The 20905-nt window shown below is 40.0% G+C and overlaps 1 protein-coding gene across 2 annotated transcripts in view; it reads left to right on the forward strand.

The window, feature by feature from the left end:
- The first annotated feature begins 6108 nt into the window (after positions 1-6108).
- Positions 6109-20905, forward strand: part of ANK3 (ankyrin 3) — a 687918-nt gene continuing 673121 nt past the window's right edge. The window contains exon 1 of one of the 2 annotated variants that reach the window (XM_060642689.3): positions 6109-6441. In XM_060642689.3, the coding sequence (XP_060498672.2) occupies positions 6385-6441 (57 nt within the window). In that variant the 5' untranslated portion in view covers positions 6109-6384. The remainder of the gene's footprint in view (positions 6442-20905) is intronic. The other variant, XM_060642719.3, reaches the window with a different exon arrangement.

Genomic DNA, 20905 nt, shown 5'->3' on the forward strand with positions numbered 1-20905 from the left:
ATTGATATTACTATTATTCATACTATCATCACTTTATGTGTTTTTGAAATTCCAGACCAAAGTACGGGGAAGTGATAAATCATGTTAATTGGAATATGGAAATAGAGTTTACCACACTGATCTTTTCTATAACTCTACTATGAAGTTTATTACGATTCTGATTCTGATTATTACCCTTTTTTGTAAACTATTTTGTGATTGGGTTTTTTTTAAGTTTTATTTTTAAGTAAGTAATATCTACATTCAACGTGGGGCTCAAACTCATGATCCCGAGATCAAGAGTCACATGCTCTACCAACTGAACCAGCCAGGTGCCCCATGTGATTGGGTTTTTAAAATATGTTGAGTTAAGGGGTGCCTGGGTGGCTCAGTCGGTTGAGCGTCCGACTTTGGCTCAGGTCATGATCTCCCAGTTTGTGAGTTTGAGCCCTGCGTCGGGCTCTGTGCTGACACCTTGGAGCCTGGAGCCTGCTTTGGATTCTGTGTCTCCTTCTCTCTCTGCCCTTCCCCCACTTGTGCCCTGTCTATCAAAAATAAATAAAATATAAAATATGTTGAGTCAGACAATGTTTCTCATTCCATAGGAGATACCCGAATAATCCCTATTTCCTTTGAAACGTTGAAGAAATTTAAGGAACTAAGTGATGGAAGTAGACACTAAAATATGTTATTTAACCGTATTCTAAATGGGATTGTAAAAACTTACTCAATACACAAACATTGTCTTCTCATTCCAGTTGACTTTGATAAAAATTTTGCTAAGCCATGATCTTTACTGTATATTTAGAAGTATGAGTTTCTACCCAGTAGAGACCATAAATGGGGAGAAAGGCCAAAAGCCACAAGAGAAAAAACATTTTGGTTCAACTTTGTGCTTGGTGAGCTGTTTTCTCTCATAAAATTTACAAATTAAGGGACATATTCCTATACACATTCATAGTCCCCATGGGTAGTGGTAACCAAATATGTTTCTTTTGAGAAATGTTTTTTTGTTACTTGCTTATCTTGTGAAACAAATACACATTCACTAACCATAATCTCCTGAACTTAGAAAAAAAATTTTTTTCTCACAGGCAAAGACTTTCTGTAGTAACTCTTATTTCCCTGCTAATTACAGATTCCATAGACATTATGCAAAAAATAAACTTTTCTCATTTGCTAATGTCCAGGTGGGAAATTCCTACTGTTTAAACACACTTGTGAGTTAGAGTCTGATTATAGTATAAATTACTCTGGAAGGAATAGAGTGTCTAATTGAAGTTGTGGGGAAATATATAAATGTAGAAGCAGCAAAGGTATGACAGGGTAAGAGCCCTTCTAGTGGTGGTTCTTGAAGTAACATTAGGTGACTTAAGGACAAGGTATTCACTACTTCTGTTAACACTGAGGAAAATGTTTACATCTATTGCCAGTGCTTGTATCCTCTAAACCCTTGTTAATTTTTTTTTTTTATTGAAGAGAGAGGGTTCAGGCAGAATACAGAATAAATCAAGAAATTTACAATAATTTGTTTTCATCATATCTGTTGGGTGCAAGTGAAAGTGGTTTTCCACTAACATAGTAAGATAATATTTCTTTTAAAAATAAATAAGCTAAGAGTAAGTTAATGTAAATGAAAATATTAAGTAATAAAGGTGATACACAAATATGGCAAGTATTGTGAAGTGATAGAGTTCAGAATATTCCATTAGAGTTCTCTTAAAAGAGGTTAAATCGTCTTCAACCCAGACTTCTTCCAACTTCTTTTTTATCTTTCCTTCTTTCCTCTTTCCTCCTCTGATATGTTCTACTCTCAATGATTCAACAGCATGTACTGAGCCCATGTGTAGTGTCTGACATTGTGCTGGTTACTGTGAACACAGAAATACAGAGATTAATACATCATCATCTTCACTTTCAACCTGCTCAGTCTCACTGCAGACACAGTTATGCAAACAATTATTATACAATGAGAAATCTGATGTGCATGCACGGTATAGTGTAGCCCAGAGGAGGGACAGCCGTGCAGGAAGCAGGGAAAGGTATCGGGTTTCGACCTTGGGAATCAGTCCGATGAAATAATAGTCCAAGTTCATAAATATATCCTTAATCTATTCAGCAAACCTCTATTGAGCCTGATGTGTTAAATACTGGGGATTTGGACATGAAAAAGATACAGTTGACACTTCAAGACGCTTTTGATTATAAGGGGAGACAGATAAGGAAAACAATGGTTATATAGATCTATATACCTTATCTGAAACTTTTGAAGGCAGATGAGTGTCACAATCCTGAATTTTTAGAATGTTAGTAAGGTGCACATACTGTATACTGCATAACAGCCATAAAAGCGTATGGAGCAGTACCCCACAATGAAAACATGTGACTACTCACACTAAATGGAATAAAGACTAAATGGAATAAATAGCCTCACATCAATTTGGTGTAGGTTATTAGTTATTGTAACATTTAAGATTTCTGAATTCAGAAGAGGGTGGATCTGTTCTTTAAAATAACCACAGTTATGTTGCCAGTTGTTTTGGAAGAACAAAGAAAGGGTGATGAAACACATTAAAAAAAATTTTTAAGTCATCTCTAAAACCAACATGGGGCTCAAACTCATGACCCCGAGATCAAGAGTCACAAGCTATACCAACTGAGCCAGCCTGGTGCCCCGAACCACATTCTAATTGAAAAGTTGTTAGGGAAGCCTTCCTTAAAGATGTATTTTCTGAATGGGGTCTTGCTGGATGAATAGGAGTTAACCCCACAGAGACAATGGAGAAGACAAAGGAGGCTTTGGGGCGAAGGGTTTTCTAGGCAGTAGGGACAGCCTGTAGAAAGACAATGGACTTAGTGTTTGGGGGGAAATGATTCAGAATGGCCAGGTGAAGGTGTGTCTGAGACAGAGACAGAGAAGGGCATGGAGATGGAAATGTTGATGGAGGACAGCTGAGATCAGGTAGATGCAGTGGTCAGGGCCCCTTGCTAAATCTCACCTTTATCCTGAAGCATAAAGAGAGCTAGTATGAGATTTTAACAGCATGTAGTCATGTGAACAGATTTGAAATTATAGAAAAATCATAATATTGGATGACAGAGCTGAACCACTACACAAATTCAGGCTTCTGTGGTTGTCTAATTAGAGATGAACAGAAAATGCAAGTTGACATGGTTTGCATATAGCAATTGCTCAATAACTTGTAGCGATTGGAAGGGCAAAGGCAAGGGTGTAGTGGGGAAGACTTAGAGATATTTCAGGGAATTATCTAGGACTCAGTATCTGATTGGACTAGGAGAGAGGGAGTGCAGAGCCTCCTTCCCTCCAAGACCTGCAAGTCTCCTCTCCTGGTTTCAGGGTCCCTGTTGCTTGGCATTCCATTTTGGACATGATGAAGTATGGGTTTGGGGATTAGGGAAATTATCTCCATTGGATTAGGGAGTCATCATGTGGAAGCTGAAGCCTTGATGTGGATGGGATCACAGAGAGACAGTGCCTGTATGAGAAGAAAGGAAGACTGAGGTCAAAGTCCAAGAAAATACTTAAGGAGAAGGAAAAGAAACTGTTGACCACGTTAATTGCCCTAGAAAGATCAACTGAGACAAAGTCTGGAAAACTCCACAATGGACATGACCAATAGGATGTCAAATGTGATTTTAAAAGAGCAGTTTCAGTCACTGAAGAGGGGCAGAGAGCGACTCTGACAGAGGACTGTGCAAGGGACCACCGTCCTTTTAAGACACCTGGCTGTGATGGGAGGGACAGAGAGCAGAAGGTCAAAATTAGAAGCGGTCATGGGGTGGTATGGAAAGATTTGGGTTTAATTTTAGTTTTTAAAGGTAGGAGTGCTGCCAGACGCCCAGCTTTTCCAGTGGTGTCACAGCCTGCCTCTGGGTGAGAAGTGTGTTTAAGCTGAACACGAGTGTTTCTCAGAAGCAGACGGACCGATAAACAGACTGGACTGGAAGAGCTCTGCAAGAGAGCACAACTTTCTAGGCTCAGCTCTTGTGCTAACTTGTTGTGCTGACTTCCTGCTGGGCTTTTGCACCTTCCTCCCTCCTTTGTCTATCTGGTTGGCTCCTTGCTACTTGTTTAAGATGGCTTTTATGGCTGTAAGGGTGCCTGGGAGCTGGCTTGTAAAATACCTATGTTTGTGCAGGATTTACCAAAGAGATGCTCTTCCCAAGCTACCCCATTCGTTTAGCCTGAATTGTGTGTTTCCTACATTTGACTGAGCCCAACCGATTCCTGAGCAGCTGAGGGCATAACGCACCAGGCTGGGCACAGTAAAGATGTAAGGAGACAGAGCATTTGCCTCTCTGGAACTTATAATCCAAGATATGGGAGTGTTTTGTAAATAATAGTAGCACTGGCTCTTAAAACTTTTGGAGGATATGTAGATCTCTTTGAAAAGTTGAATTTAATATAAAATTTCAGAGTGTGTGTGGACATGCTAAATTCTGAAGTGGTTTTTATTTATTTAATAAGGATTTTTAAAAATGTTTATTTATTTTTGAGAGAAAGAAACAGAGTGCAAGTGGGGGAGGTGCAGAGACAGAGGGAGACACAGAATCTGAAGCAGGCTCCAGGCTCTGAGCTGTCAGCACAGAGCCCCATGCTGTGCTTGGACTCACACACCATGAGATCATGACCTGAGCCAAAGTCGGACGCTTAACTGACTGAGCCAACCAGGTGCCTCTGAAGTGGTTTTTAAAACTCAAGTTAAGAATGTCCAAACTATAGAGTTGTTAGTGCTCTATTGGTTTGTAACCTTGGCCAAAATAATCTTTCTGAGACTCAATTTCCAGATTGTACTGCCTGTCTTGCAAAGATTTGGGGAGGACTAAATGTGATATTATGAGTATGATGCTTAGCACAGAGCCCAACATAAAGCTGGTGCAAATAAATGTTATTTCAGCTTTATGTGCGTTACGAAGGAAGTGAGCTAGGTGTTAAAATAGAGGCACAGCTAACTCACTACTTTCTGGTTAAGGAGTTATTCTGGCATCTAGTTGATGAAAACATTGTGCATTTCAATCATCTCATACCTACCTCTAGAATTTTATCTCAGTCCCACCTGAATTATTACTATCTTTATTTACATAATTTAAAAACACTTACATATACTGGCTTAAAAAGGAAACTGGATCCCTACCATAAATAGAAAACCACTTTCACTTGTCATAAATAGAAAGTAACAGTAACAATAAACAATGAAACTAAACAATGAAAATTTAACAATGCTATAAATTCTAGATACCAGTGCTCCCCTAGGGCTTTGAGCTTGGGACCTGCTCTTTGATAAATAGTTTAGTGTCAGAACACTTTCTTCTGGTTATAATCAGAAGAACTGGAAGAGAATTGAAAAGGAAATAACTTTCCCGCCAGTGTGATTCGCTGTTCTTTAATGCCCCGGCCCTGCTCGGTGCACGGACTGAACGCATCTCCCCTGACTCCAGTGACAGGCTCTCCCCCTTTGAGAGACATTGCTTCACACCCCGATCTGAATCTGAATAATAAATGTTGTGGGGGGAAGCCTCCTGAATCCAACTGTCCCTCGGCCTGGTCCAGGACAGGAGCTCTGCAAGCCCGGCTATTTAAGCCTCTAGAAACAAGGCCACTCAGAGGTCCTGTCCCCTATTTCTTTGCTAGATCAGGCTCAGCGCCTACCTATCCCGGACGGCTCTGGAATTTTATTTTTTAACTGGACAAGTAGCCGAAGCATTCTGTGTGCTGCCGGCACCCCGGTGGGGAGGACGGGAGGCTGTGGACACTGTTTTGAAGCTGTCTGCCTGGCAGACACGGCTTCTGTATGGGTTATATGCTATAGATTGATAATAATAAAAAAGCAAAAGCAGCATTGCTCAACGATTTTACTCACTTGAGCTTCAATAAGCACCAATTAATCAAAGAATCAGAGACTTTTATTACTATTTTGTTACAATGGACGTGGCTAGGGGAACTGTATTCAGCAGCCCGCGAGAACCAGGACTTGCCCTCCCTCCCTTCCCGGAGCTACCTCGGCTCCCCTCCTCCCCAGGTAAGGCGCCGCACCCCACAGTCCCGCTCCGCGCCCGCGGCCGCTCCGACCCCCGAGCGCCCGCCGACTGGGCATGCTCGCCCGGACTGGGCGGCCAGCGGGGCGCGGGCTCGGCCCTCCGCCGCGCCCCTACCTGAGGCGAGGCCCGCCCCCCGCACACCGGCCCGGGCGGGCACCTGGCGGGCGCTGCGGACAAGGCAGGGGGAGGAGACAGCCGCGGGGCGGGCGCCGCGGGGCCGCGCGTGGCGTTGCCGAGCCGCAGCCGAACTTTCTCCCCAGAAGTCCCGCTTTTGGGGTCAGGAGGAGCAGGGCGGGGAGCGGAGAGCGGAGTTCCTGGAAGGAGCGGCGGCCGCGGCTGGGCAACATGGCCTCCTCCACCTCCTCCCCTCCGGCCGGGGCCGAGAGCACCCCTCCTGCGCAGGTGAGCGCCGCCCCGCCCCCCCTACCTGTGGCTTCCTTCGCGGCGTGGGCACGCGGGCGGCCGGGGGCTGGGGGCGGCGGGGGCCGCGGGGCGCCGGGGTCTGCCTGGACTCCTGCGCTCCGGGGTGCGCCGGGCGGCCCCGGCCAGGCGAGCGGAGGGGGAGCGGATCCCCGCGGGTCGTGGGGTTCTGGCTGCGCCGAACTGAAGCCGCGGCCCGGGGCGGAGGCGTGAGCAGTGCTGGTGTGCCCCGGCGCTCGAGCATCCCCGGGAAGGACGGAGGAGGGCCCGAGGGTCTCGGGCTTCTGCTTCGAAACGTTTGCCGCTTAGAAAAGCGCGGCCCAGGGCTCGGGACGCGCTCATCTCTTGGGCTTCCAGTCTCTGGGCTTTTCTGGTCTGGGCTCGCCCCTCCAACTCCGTGCCAGGCTGAACGCTTCGTAGGGACAAGACCGAAGTAGGCTGCGGGTTTGGCCGGCAGGAAATCACCTGGTGCTGAAAGTTACCTTCAGAATTAGTCTGCCCTTTTTTTTTTTTTTTTTTTTTTTTTTTTTTTTTTTTTTTAAGGTGAGTCAAGATACTTTGTTTTAACCCAGTAAGAATACAAAATATACCTAAAGGTTGGGACATAGATGAAAGGCAGACCTGTACGGATGTAGTGTCAGTGCCTGGGGATGGCTTGGGGTGGGATTACCTTCTCCTCTAATCTTCGACTGCCTGCCATAGGCATGCAAGTGAAACACGAGGTAAAAACCAGGTGCGTGATGTGCAAAACCACAGCTTCCAGATAAGTCTCCTTCCTCCCACCCCACACTCCCGAGCGGATTGCCACCTTTTAGCCCAGAGGCGTTCAGCGGCAATTTTGCAGCTGCCATTGGGTGTATAATATAGGATAATTGGTTTAAAACACTTGCGTATGTTTTCACGTTCATAGAGTGCCGACGGAAGTGGCCTCGAGAAACAGTAGTTGTCTTTGGGGAGGACCCGGGGAGGGGGGAAGGGGGTAAGGGAGACTTAATTTCACGTACCTTTGGGAACTTTTTCTTTTTTAACCATGTGCATGCAAGATCTATTTTAGAAAAATGAGAACTACCACCTTAAAAAAAAATGAGGTATGTGTGAGTAGCCTTGAAGGCAATAGTTTACTTAGTTTCAGATTACGTAGAATTTCGCTTGAAACATACAAATCTTCTAGCCCTTATCATGTCTCCTTTAGTTGCCAAAATCCTCAGGGAATCAAGGGGACGTCTTCAAAAGAAGACTCTTAAGTCTTGGCAAAGTTAATAGGTGGTTTCTAGTGCTAATTTGATTCTGAATTTTAATTTTGCTTGTTTGAAAATTAAGTGTGGCTTGTCTAATTTTGGAAGAGACCACTTTCCATTTAAACGCACGTTTGGGAGTCATCCTAAGGTTGTAACCAGACCTTATTCCAGGAGGGTAGGCCACGCAGATAGGCTGGAGTAGGAAAATTGGAGGGAGACGGTCTCAGAGTGGACACGGATTGCTGCTTTAGCAGTTCTGGCATCCTTATAATCTGCTGACCTGGGCTCAGTCGGGAGCATCTTGAAGGCAGCAGATTCTCAATATTGAAAGTGGATGTAAAATTAAAATCACAGCTCTGAAATGAAAACTGAAAATAAAGCAATCTATTGAGCATCTTCAACACAGCCACTAATATCTAGAGGGCCCATTTCTCTTAGTTCTCAAATCAGTGGAGGATGAATAAGTGAGTTGTGAATCTGAGCTGTAGTTAAGTCAATGATGAACCATTTATGATGGTTCTCAGTGTTCTTTTTGTTAAAGCATAAATAAATATCTGTTTTGTAATCTACACAGTGATATGTCAGGCTCCATAGCAGAGAATGTGGCTCAATGTCCTTCAGACAATATAAAGACCAGTCAGGGTGTTTTGGAATCCAAGGAAACACTGTGGATTATGAATTTGTTTGCATTTTTGTGGTGGTGGTTACATTAGGACTGTGGTTTTCCTTTATTCAGTATTAAAAAAAGTTTTTTTCCTTCTACGGTGTTAATGGAGCAAGTGAGTCTGCTTAATTCTAGATTAATATTTTGGTAATTGAAAATAATATAATTTCTCTGGACTCTCAGGGTTGTTCTTAGCTTGATTTCTGATTAGTAACTTGTTTGTTTCAAATTTTTTTGTAGAATGTGTTACTATAATTATAGGAAATCAGTATAATCCAACTTAGAGAGCCTGTGAAATTCTAGCCTATGCAAGTGGCATTTTTACTTTTTTGAATAAACTAAAAACTTGAAATTAATGATACCAATTAACCTGACACTTTTATAACCAAGTGTTTATGAGTTAATAAATTTTAATTGAAATGTTTAGCCTTGCTACACTGTCTCCAAAGTTACTAAAGTCTACCCTTCTGAGAAGATCAAGGTTACTAATAATCTAATCAGATCTGAAGTAACCTTTCCCTGTATATATTGACGGGTCTGTTCATATAACTCTACCCTTGGATCTTACAGTGTGAATGCCAGGGAGGTGTTGGGTTAATGCCGGAACAATAAAAGTATCTGGAATAGGGCCATTTAATTTTGATTTTTCATTTCATCCTCTGTCAACAGTTTAAATTTGTGAAAACAGCTTACATTTTTTAAATTGCCTTCTATCCATGATATAATTTTTAAGATTAATTTGATATTACCTACTTTCTTTTAGACATTTAAAAATCTTATTATTATTACTTTTAATTAAAAAATTTTATTTATTGGGGCGCCTGCGTGGCTCAGTTGGTTAAGCGTCTGACTCTTGGTTTCAACTCAGGTCATGATCTCACGGTTTTGTGAGTTCAAGCTCCACATCAGGCTCTGCGCTGACCCTGTGGAGCTGCTTGGGATTCTCTCTCTCTGCCCCTCCCCTACTCACACTGTCTCTGGCTCTCAAAATAAATAAGTAAACTTAAAAAATAAAACAAAATTAAATTTATTATTATTTTTACCTACAAGACTTTTTTTTTTAAGTACTAGAAGCCCAACTGGTTAGTTACAAATTGAAAGTTCCTACAAAGTTAAGTGCAGTCTCTGAGTATGTTTTTTTTCTGACTGGACCCTAAAGGATGTGGTAACATCTTCAAAATCTATAGTCACGGTTGAAGTACTCCTGGACACTTGTCTCAGTGTGTTTGAAAGTGGGCAGACTTTCAAACAGATTTATCTTCCAATTGATTTGTGTCTTCCATATCTTCCAATGGATTTATATTCAAAAGGACAAAGATATTTCCAGGAACCAATCAGGTTCCTGTTTGGAGTGAGATAAATGGCACCAAAATAGAATCGATTCTTCCATGTTTTATAGAAATTACTCCTGAATTTCCTCTTTGGGAAAGTCCCATATGGATTGATTAGGAAGTATCTTATATTGGGCAGGAAGAAAGCAGGTACATGAAAGTTATGTGCTTTCAGATCTAAGTAGATGGTAGTATTTTTTTGGGATAAACTGTCTTTAGTACTTCATAATGTATATTATTAATAAGCAGAGATTAAGTGAACTAGCATTTGGAGTTAGAAAAGAGAAATATTGAAAAATTGGCCCTAGCATGCATTTTGTTTTCTGGGTAGGGCATGAATATTCAGAAGTGGCCTGGTAGATGAAAGAGGCAGAATTGAAGTTAATTGAAATGCCATTGTAGAATAAAGAATTGTGTGTTGCTGAATTGGAAAGGCTGTTTCCTAAAGTGTTTTAGAGATAGCTACAGTGATTCATTAGTAGCTATTTTGTCCCTCTAGCACCGACTGCATTCTTGCCCAATGCAGTTCCTCTGGGTAGTGTGAAGACTTCATGCCAATAGTCTGCCATGCAAGAGTCTGCTGCTGTTCTCCCCTTTGTTCATGTCATGACATTTTATGTGGAACCTTGGCAAAAAGCAGCTCTGCGACTGCAGCTTTGCTCGTTAGCATCGAACATAGGGCTTGACACACAGTAGGCCTTCAGTGAATGTTTGTCGAATGAATGATAGAATAAATGATGAAAAGGATCTGGCATTCAGATTCAGGAACAGATTTAGCCATTTGAACAATACTTTGGAGCTCCTATCAAGTGAAAAGCACGCCGTGTTGCACAGTTTTGGTTTTTACTCTCAAGAAGTTCATAATCCAACTTACTTACATTTGCATAGGACAAGACCTACACAGAGCCAGTACTGGAAATTTTTCCATGCATAGATTTTTGATTTAATCGTGTGCCATGTGCCTGATTTTAGTTTGGGCTTTAGTGTATAATCAAGAAGGGGAAATGTAGACAAAAGCACCTAAGAGTTTTAGGATGGCATCAGGAATGGAGAGACTTTATATTTCCTAGTTTCTGCACTGAAAAAATGCTGCAGAATAGAAATGTGTGAAAAGCCACAGAGAACTATATGGAAAGGTGCTCTAACTTTTTCTTGTTAATGGCTGTCTAATATCCACAGTGTGGATAGGCCATAATTTATTTACTGTTTTACCTATTAATAAACATTTACCTTGCTTCCAGTTTTTTGACCTCAATACACAGTGCTGCAAATAAATATCCTTACACATAAAAAAAATTTTGTAATCCAATTGGATGGAGAAGACATATGCATCTTTAATAATACCAGCCATGATTTCTTGTGCCTCTCATGGTGGATACTGCATACCTTAGCACAAACATTAGGGTAGGGTTTATTACCTCACCCCATTTTCAACACAAAGAAACTGAGCTTTCATAGTTTCACAGAAAGGCTGTGCAAGTTGTAATTTGGTAAGGGCCGAAACTGGATTGGAACTCCTGTCTGCTTGAGCAATGGGCAGAGCAGTGATGATGCAACCAGGAAGCCAGGAATGGAGTCCCCATAATCCAGCTAACTAGCACTGTGACCTCAGAATCTTATCACCTCTTTGGCTTTGCTTTCTGTCCTGGAAGGGGAGCTGGAATAAGTGGTTTCTAAGCTGTAGTCCAGCTCAATTAGTCTATGATTTAAAAAAAAAAAAATGCTAAGAGAGAGGTGTAGGTAATTAGTAATAAAGTGATATATTTCCTTGTTTCTCGGAAGAATTTTCCCTTCATATTTTGGCATTCCTGATGTTAAGATAATTGCCTGAATGTTGAGAGCTTTTAAGTTTATTATATATTGTTTATTTTAAATGATTATTTTTCTCAGAAAATCAGAATTTAAAGAAATAGTGCTTTTTTGCAATTGATGATATCTTGCAGCATAAGGCATTTAATAGTTCCAGGGAGGAAATAGAAAGATTATCTCAGTGAGTTTGGGCTGATAATTGAACACTCACCAAGGACAAGGGATTTGAATGGAGTATAAAAGAAGAGGAATACTTCATATGTAGGTGGAAAGCAGTTGGGATAGCTGCTTGGACTCTGTGGGTCCTTTAGGTTTCCTCCCTTCCTTCTTTTCTTCCTTCCTCCCTCCCTCCTTTCCGCCCATTCTTCCTTCAATTTGAGAGGTAATCAGTGGTATACTGGTAAACTGCCTCTCAAAAAAAAAAAAAAAAAAAAAAAAAAAAAAAGCCCTGATTTATAGCGTTTGTCCATTTCTGCGACGTAAATATAAGAATTCTGGTCGCCAATCCCGACGTGTGTGGGGAGTGGGGTTTCCCCTATGCAAACAAGCAATGCAGCAGGCTGTCCATTCAACTAATTTCCCACATTGTCTACCCAGACGTAGCATCAGATCCCACAGGTTAAAGGCTCAGTCACAGGTTACCCACTGCACCACTACCTCCCATATCAGTTTAAGCCCGAGTTACCAACTGTGCTTCTGACCAACTGGCTATAAACGGGAGGGTCTCATAACTCCCTCTTTGGGTTTGATTAACTTGCTAGAGCAGCTCACAGAACTTGGAAAAACATTTTATTTACTGGATTACTGGTACACCAGTCGATTACTGGTATCACGATGTAACTCAGGAACAGCCAGATGGGAGACATGCATAGGGCAGGGTGTGGGAAGAAGGCTCAGAGCTTCCATGCTCTCTCTCTGAATGCCACTCTTACGGTATCTCCATGTGTTCACCATCCTTGAAGCTCTTGGTACCCCCTCCTTTTGGGTTTGAATGGAGGCCTCATTACACAGGCAGGATTGAGTAAGTTATTGGCCATTGGTGATTGATTTAACTTGTAGTACCTTTCCCATCCCTGGAGATTAGTGTGTGGGACTGAAAGTCTGAACCCTCTGATCCCATAGTCAACTCCATCGGCAACCAGTCCCTGTCCTTAAGAGTTTTCTAAAAGTTACCTCGTAACGTAACAAGATACTTTTACTCCTCTCATCACTTAGGAAATTATAAGGGTTTTGGGAGCTTCATGCCAAGAAATAGGATCAAAGACCAAATATATATTTCTTAAAAATTATAGAATACTTCCACCATGACTGATTTCAAGCTGCCAGTGGGAGGTAAACATGGGGTTGGGAAGACATGTGCACAAGTGACTGGCAAGCTGGCATTAGCCAGCTGCAGCACACCAGTTACATATGGTAAAAGGCACTGAAATTTTTTTGGTTGAATCAATGATTTGTTTACTATATATTTGGCACTTACCGGATACGAGGCACATATGGGGATACGTGGATAAATAAGAGCTAGTTTTTACTCTTCATGATGTCTTAGTGTAGCTGGCCACTTAAATGAATGAAAAAAATTGTTATTTATTTATTTATTTATTTAAATTCAAGTTAGTTAACTTACAGTGTAGTATTGGTTTCAGGAGTAGAACCCTGTGATTCATCACTTACATATAACACCCAGTGCTCATTCCAAAAAGTAACTTCCTTAATGCCCATCACCCATTTAACCCTTCCCCCTAACTACCTCCCTTCCAGCAACCCTCAGTTTATTCTCTGTGTTTAAGAGCCTGTTACGGTTTGCCTCCCTCCTAAGGGAGGATTTTTTTAAGAAAAAATCTTAATTTTTCCTTCCCTCCCCTCATGTTCATCTGTTGTATTTCTTAAATTCTATATATGAATGAAATCATATGATATTTGTCTTTCTCTGACTATTTTGCTTAGCATAATATAATCTAGTACCATCCACGTTGTTGCAAATGGCAAGATTTCATTCTTTTTGATTGTTGAGTAGTATTCCATTGTGTGTGTGTGTGTGTGTGTGTGTGTGTGTGTGTGTACATGCCACATCTTCTTTATCCATTCATCAGTTGATGGACATTTGGGCTCTTTCCATAATTTGTCTATTGTTAATGCTGCTATAAAGATTGGGGTACCTGTGCCCCTTCGAATCAGCATTTTTGTATCCTTTGGATAAATACCTTGTAGTGCAATTGCTGGATCTTAGGGTAGTTCTATTTTTAATTTTTAAGGAACCTCCATAGTCTTTCCCAGAGTGGCTGCACCAGTTTTCATTCCTACCAACGATGTAAAAGGGTTTCCCTTTCTTTGCACCTCGCCAATGTCTGTTTTTTCTTGAGTTGTTCATTTTAGCCATTCTGACAGGTCTGATGTGGTGTCTCGTGGTTTTGATCTGTATTTCTCTGATGATGAGTGACGTTGAGCACCTTTTCATGTGTCTGTTAACGATCTGGATGCCTTCTTTGGAAAAATGGCAATTGATGTCTTCTGCCCATTTCTTCACTGAAGAAAACTGTTTTTTTGGGTGTTGACTTTGAGAAATTCGGTACAGATTTTGGATACTAACCATTTATCCAGTATGTCATTTGCAAACATCTCCCATTCTGTCGGTTGCGTTTTAGTTTTGTTGATTCTTTCCTTCACTCCAGAAGCTTTTTATTTTGATGAGGTCCCAATAGTTTATTTTTGCTTTTATTTCCCTTGCCTTTGGAGACATGTCTTGTAAGAAGTTGCTTCAGCTGAGGTCAAAGAGGTTGCTTCTTGTGTTCTCTTCGAGGATTTTGGTGACTTCCTGTCTCACATTTAGGTCTTTCATCCATTTTGAGTTTATTTTTGTGTATGGCATAGGAAAGTGGTCCAGCTTCATTCTCCTACATGTCGCCATCCAGTTTTCCCAGCACCATTTGCTGAAAAGACTGTCTTTTTTCCATTGGATACTCTTTCATGCTTTGTTGAAGATTAGTTGGCCATGCATTTGTGGGTCCATTTCTGGGTTCTCTATTCTGTTCCATTGATCTACATATCTGTTTTTGTGCCAGTACCATGGAACCAGAAAAGACCCCAAATAGCCAAAGTAATGTTGAAAAAGAAAAGCAAAGCTGGAGGCATCACAGTTCTGGACTTTAAGCTGTATTAAATGAATTTTTAAGTAAAGGAAGGACTCTTACACTGAGAATGGTTGATTAGCTCTCTGTTTTCCACTGAGAATAAAATAAATACCAAGTAGATCCTCAGATATCTAAGTTAGAAATGAGAGAACTGAGGTTTATAACTAGATTATTAGATGTTAGAGTGGTGAAACGTGACTTTTAAGACCTTGTTTCTTTGGAAGTCAAATTAAGCCTAATAGATTTTTCTTCCGCTTGTGTATGTGTTGGTGACTGTGCATGTTTATTAATCGCATTTATTGAGATACAATTTACAATTTGAGATTTACAATTTATAATTTGTGATATAAAATTCACCATATTAAATGTATAGTTAAGTGTACAAATATTATACTCCAACCATGACAAAATATTTATCATCCTATGTTTGCTTGTGTTCTTTCCCAATTAAATTCTCTGCAATCCTCCAGGCAAATACTGTTCTGATTTCTTTCACCATGGATTCATCTTGCCTATATGTTTTTTGTTTGTTTTTTGTACCTGACTTCTTTCCCTAGCATAATGTTTTTTTTTGCTGTTATCTTTTCATGCTGTTGTCAGTATTAGTAGATTATTCCATTTTATTGCTGAGTAGCATTTCAATGTATAGAATGTACCACAAATTGTTCATCCATTCATCATTTGAATTGTCTTCAGCTTTTGTCTATTATGGATAAAACTGCTATAAACATTTTCATATATATCTTTTTGTTGACATATATATCCCCCCCCAACCTTTTTGTGTATGTGTGAATGAGGTTAAATAACTAGGATTAGGATTGTAGAGTTGAAAGGTCATATATGATTGACCGTACAAGAAACAACTCACGTCTTTCTTCATATCTGTAGAGAATGAATGATCTCAGATCAGAATGGGAGAGAAGGGGAAAACCCATGGAGAAATTATTCCTTTGGCATGTGCTTAATATGAGAATTTTTGAAAAATATGATTTTAACAATGGAAGAAAGATGGATATTGAGAAAAAATTGATGTTAAGTAAGACTTTACAAGCTTGTAAACTATAAGTTTAATAGTTTTATTGAGATATAATTTATATACATAAAATTAATCCACTTACTGAGTACATGTCAATAAATCTTAATATATTTACAGAGTTGGAAAATCATTGCCACAATCTGATTTTAGAATATTTATTACCCTCTAAGAAGTGCTGACTTATGGTTAAAAAAAAAAAACCCAAAAACAAAAAAAAAAACATGGTTTTGGAGTTAAGTAAGACCTGTGTTTTCGCCTGTATTTTACTAGTTAGCAACTGCGTGACCTTGGTAAGACAAATCTCAGTTTCTACATCTTTGAAACAGATGAAGACACCTCCTTTACTATGTATATACATATATATGTGTATATATATATATTTTTTAATGTTTATTCTCGAGAGATAGAGAGAGACTGAGCATGAGCAGGGGAGGGGCAGAGAGAGGGAGACAAAGAATCCGAAACAGGCTCCAGGCTCTGAGCTGTCAGCACAGAGCCCAACACGGGGCTTGAATCCATGAACCGTGAGATCATGACCTGATCCAAAGTCGGATGCTTAACCGACTGAGCCACCCAGGCACCCCTACAATATTTTTTATAAAGATTATAAGTAATGCACACAAAGCACTTGGTACATAATAAATATTGACTAAATGGTAGTGTTTATTATTAAACTGTGTCTGCATTTTTGTAATTTCTGTGGTATTTTGTTCATATCCTTATAACTGCTTCAGTAGTCTCTCTGCTAAGGATGTCTTTGAACATATCTTTTAAATGTTTATTTATTTTTGAGAGGAGGGAGGGGCAGAGAAAGAGGGAGACAGAGGATCTGAAGCAGGCTCTGTGCTGATAGCATAGAGCCCCGTGCAGGGCTCAGACTTACAAACTGTGAGAGCATGACCTGAGCTGAAGTCAGATGCTCAACCCACTGAACCACCCAGGTGCCTCCTTTGAACATATCTTTTAAGAGGAAGTGAGGTAGAGTGGGAAGAGGACTTTAGATAAACGTACTGAGATGTTCCAGCTCTTCCATTTAATTGCTCTATTGGACAAGTCACTTAACTGTGTCTGTTTCCTTCTATGAGGAATTATAGTAATAACATCCACCTTGCAAGATTGTTCTAAGTGGTTGAGGAAATACACATGGCATGTTGATATAGTAGGTGCTCAGTAAATAGGAAGTGTTATTCTATGATATCAGAAGCCATCATCTTTAAAAAAAATTTTTTTAATGTTTACTTATTTTTGACAGAGAGAGCATGAGTGGGGAAGGAGCAGAGAAAGAGGGAGACACAGAATCCAAAGCAGGCTCCAGGCTCTGAGCTGTCAGTACAGAACTCCACATGGGCTCGAACTCACAGGGCTAGAACTCACAAACTGTGAGATCATGAAGTGAGCTGAAGTTGGTGCTTAACCGACTGAGCCACCCAGTCGCCCCTAGAAGCCACCATCTTTGAAGTGTTCACATCTAGGAATAAAATTTATGTACAAAATTCAAGGCATAGATGGAAAATTAGCTTATGTGTGCCTATTTGCTATATAAATGTTTATATTTTAGTACTAGTGGAGTGTAAGGACAAAGCCCTTAATAAAATATTTGATTAAATGAATGCATAGATGAGTAAATAAAGAAGAAAAAGCATTTTGTGTATATGGTTTTAGTCTCCCTCAGTGTTTAGGTATCTAAGAGAAAATTTTATTTTCCAAGCTTCAAGTTTATTTGCTTATCCCCTTCTATTTGGCAGGACAGGCTAGAGGGTGGGGAGCAGGATAATTAGAAATTAGAGTAAGAACAAGAATTATAATTTTTTTAAAAAAGGACTATAATTGCTGACATTTGTAAACAGCTATTTATATTTTAAAATAACTTTCATGTTATTTTTTTAAATTGGTATGTCAACAACCATATAAGGCAGTTGGAGCAAATAGTCTCATTTTAGGAGAAAGAAAGACAAGGTTCAGAGGTGTACTTGTTCCTGATCTTTATGGAACTAACAAGTGGAAAAGCAAATGAGGGAAGGGGGCAATAAATAAGAAAGCTTGTGTGCTGCTGGTGGGAGCTTAGACTGAGGCAGTCCTTCTGGAAAGCATCTGGCATTACTTAAGCAAATTAGCTAGTTATTTACTCTTAACAATTTAATTCCTACAGGTGGACACTGGTCCCCAAAGAATGTGTCCAAGGTTATTCACTGCTGTGTTATTAGCGGTAGGGGGAATGGGAGGTAACTGGGGACCACTGCTGGGAGGGGGAGTGGTAGAGTGGTGTGTATGCATCATGGAATTGTCTGTAGCCATTAGAAGCAACAGATTAGGTAAACAAAATCAACATGAATGGATCTGAAGAATGGAGTGCTTGGGGGGGCACCTGGGTGGCTCAATTGGTTGAGCATCCAACTGTTAATTTTGGCTCAGGTCATGATCTCGTTCATGGGATTGAGCCCACATCGGGCTCTGCACTGACAGTGTGGAGCACGCTTGGGATTGTCTCTCTCTCTCTCTCTCTCTCTCTCTCTCTCTCTCTCTCTCTCTCTCTCTCTGCCCTTTACCAGCTCCTGCTCTCTCAAAACAGACAAATAAACAAACAAACAAAAAAAACCTTAAAAAAGAAAAGAATAGAGTGCTTGGTGAAAAATGTAAGAGTGAGAGACATATTAATTGTTTATGTGAATTAAAAATTCATAAGCATAAGCACAGTAGGCATTTCATAAGAAACTTACATAAAATACTCATTAAGTACATTAGAATAACTGCTGGTGGGACCCAGTGAATAGAAGTAGGCTATGTAGATAAAAAAGAATTAATAAAGAGAATAATGATAAGGTGCTATGAACCATTACATATGGCTCACTCAGCCTGCTGAATGATGAAGTTAAAAACAAAAAAGCCCAGCATATTGATATAGTTTGAATACCTTTTATGTGATCTCTGTTACCACTAGGCTTAACCAGGGAGAACCTGCTATCATTATACTGTATGGAATGGATATTCCAAGTGAAATAAAATTTGGATTGGTTTCTGAAGTTACAAGTAAAACTTCTCACAGAGAGCAGCACTATTTTTGTTGTTGTTGTTGTTGTTGTTATTGTTTTGTTTTTTTTTAATAAAGATTTATAAGGGGCGCCTGGGTAGCTCAGTTGGTTAAGCGTCTGACTTTGGCTCAGGTTATGATCTCGTGGTCCATCAGTTTGAGCCCCGCTTTGCGTTGTGTACTGACAGCTCAGAGCCTGGAACCTGTTTTGGATTCTGTGTCTCCCTCTCTCTCTGCCCCTCCCCAACTTGTGCTCTGTTTCTCTTAAAAATAAATAAGTATTAAAAATTTTTTAAAAGATTTATAATATGGTACACTTGAGTTGGTATAATTTAAAAATTAAATTCCTTTTAAATTTTATATTTGGGATAATAGAGACAGATGTGTCATATGGTACAGTTTTTATGGAGTTAGAATGTAATATACTAAATATTTAATTATAAAATGATAAACTCCTTATTCTTCATGAATTCAAAACATACTCAGTATCCTGTTATATCTAGATGTAGTTGTCTTCGTGTATATTATTTTTAAAGGATATAAGTGTGATTTTTTTGGACAGATATATCCCCTTCTATTGTATTATTTGTTTTCCAAGTTAAATTTGAAGTGATACATCACTTTTTTGGTGGTATGGGGTGGCTTTAAGAAGTGCAGATTTATTATGTTGCAGTTCTGGAGGTCAGAAGTCCAAAACGGGTTGGTAGGACTTCCTTCCTTCTAGAGGCTCCAGGGGAGAATCCTTTTCTTTATTTTTTTTCAGCTTCTAGCGTCCACATGAGACACTTGGCTTTGTATCACTTTAACCTCTGCTTTTATCATCATTTGGAATAGGTTGCTTTTTAGTTTACCTTGCCTTTCTATTCGCTATTTGCCATACCTCTGAAAGATAGTTATATAAAATGATTATAATTATGTTTTGTACATGTTGTACAATTTCTTAACAACTATTCTGACTGTTGAAAAAGCCATAATGGTTAAAAATTCAGCTGAGAATTCGCAGCCTTTCAAAGTGTTCATCTATCACTACTCTGGAGGTGTTGCTGGTATTCTGTAGGCAAACTGCTGAGACCAGAAGGGCACCCAATTATTTTAATGATAGGTGTAGAAGCTGGAGAGAAATTGATTACATCCTTGGTGCTCCCAGCGTCCACCTGTTTGTGAGTGGTATGCAGAGTTTCAGGTTTGCCTGTAATATGCAGAAAAAGACCTAATTCTTGGGTGAGAGTTTCATCTACAACAGCATGCAATAAAACGTTGACAACAAAGAACTGGTTTTAATGCTGTTTTGTCTTTCTCAACAACATAAATAAAACAGTAAGAAAGGGGAGGCATTGTTGTCCTGTAGAAGGGAAACAAGCTCAATGTCAGGATATTTGAAAATGAGATTTGTAAGTGTGATGCTGAGCCGTCCTGCAGTTGTTTCCTCATCTACAAAAATGGGGTTAATGATAATGCCTGCTTTATCCATCTCAGAGCTGTAAGGATCACGTTGTATGATTAGGTAACTTATTTAGTTCAATTGCTTAGTGCCATATGAACATATTGGTGTGGTTTTTTACATTTTTTTTTTTCACTGTGCTGCTTTTCATTATGATAGCTTTAGCATCCTGCAAAATGTGATAAGTGATAGAGAATAATATCTCAGTGATAATTGGGTACTTTAAAGTTGATTTCTTTTTTTTTATTTTTTAAAATTTATTTTTGAGAGAGAGAGAATGTGTGTGCATGCACACACTAGTGGGGGAGGGGCAGAGAGAGGGAGAGAGAAAATCCCCCAAGCAGGTTCTGTACTCTTAGCACAGAGCCCGACCTGGGGCTCAAACCCACAAACTGTGAGATCATGATCTGAGCTGAACCGGACGCTTAACTGACTGAGCCACCCAGGTGTCCCTAAAGTTGATTTCTTAAGAAATTTGGAATTTTTAGCATCTTTTTGAGATTTTGGCAATTTTTAATCTTATTAAAGCATTAAGTATGCCAGGAAACTGCTATTTTAGTTTGCTGATCCAGAAGAACAGATATATACACTATAATTAAAATCTTGGAGCTCCATGCTGCATTTCCCAAAGTCTGGTTAGATTGCAAAGCTGTTACTGAGTATGAAATGGCATGGCTTTGATTGGTGTGGATATCTACTTAAGTCTCCATTGAATATTTCAATATGTGGTACCTAGCAGCTTGAAATTCTCTGGGTGTTTGAAGAACCAAT

The sequence above is a fragment of the Panthera onca genome, chromosome D2 (genome assembly GCF_046562875.1).
Source record: "Panthera onca isolate mPanOnc1 chromosome D2, mPanOnc1 haplotype 2, whole genome shotgun sequence".
NCBI classification, from domain to species: Eukaryota; Metazoa; Chordata; class Mammalia; order Carnivora; family Felidae; genus Panthera; species Panthera onca.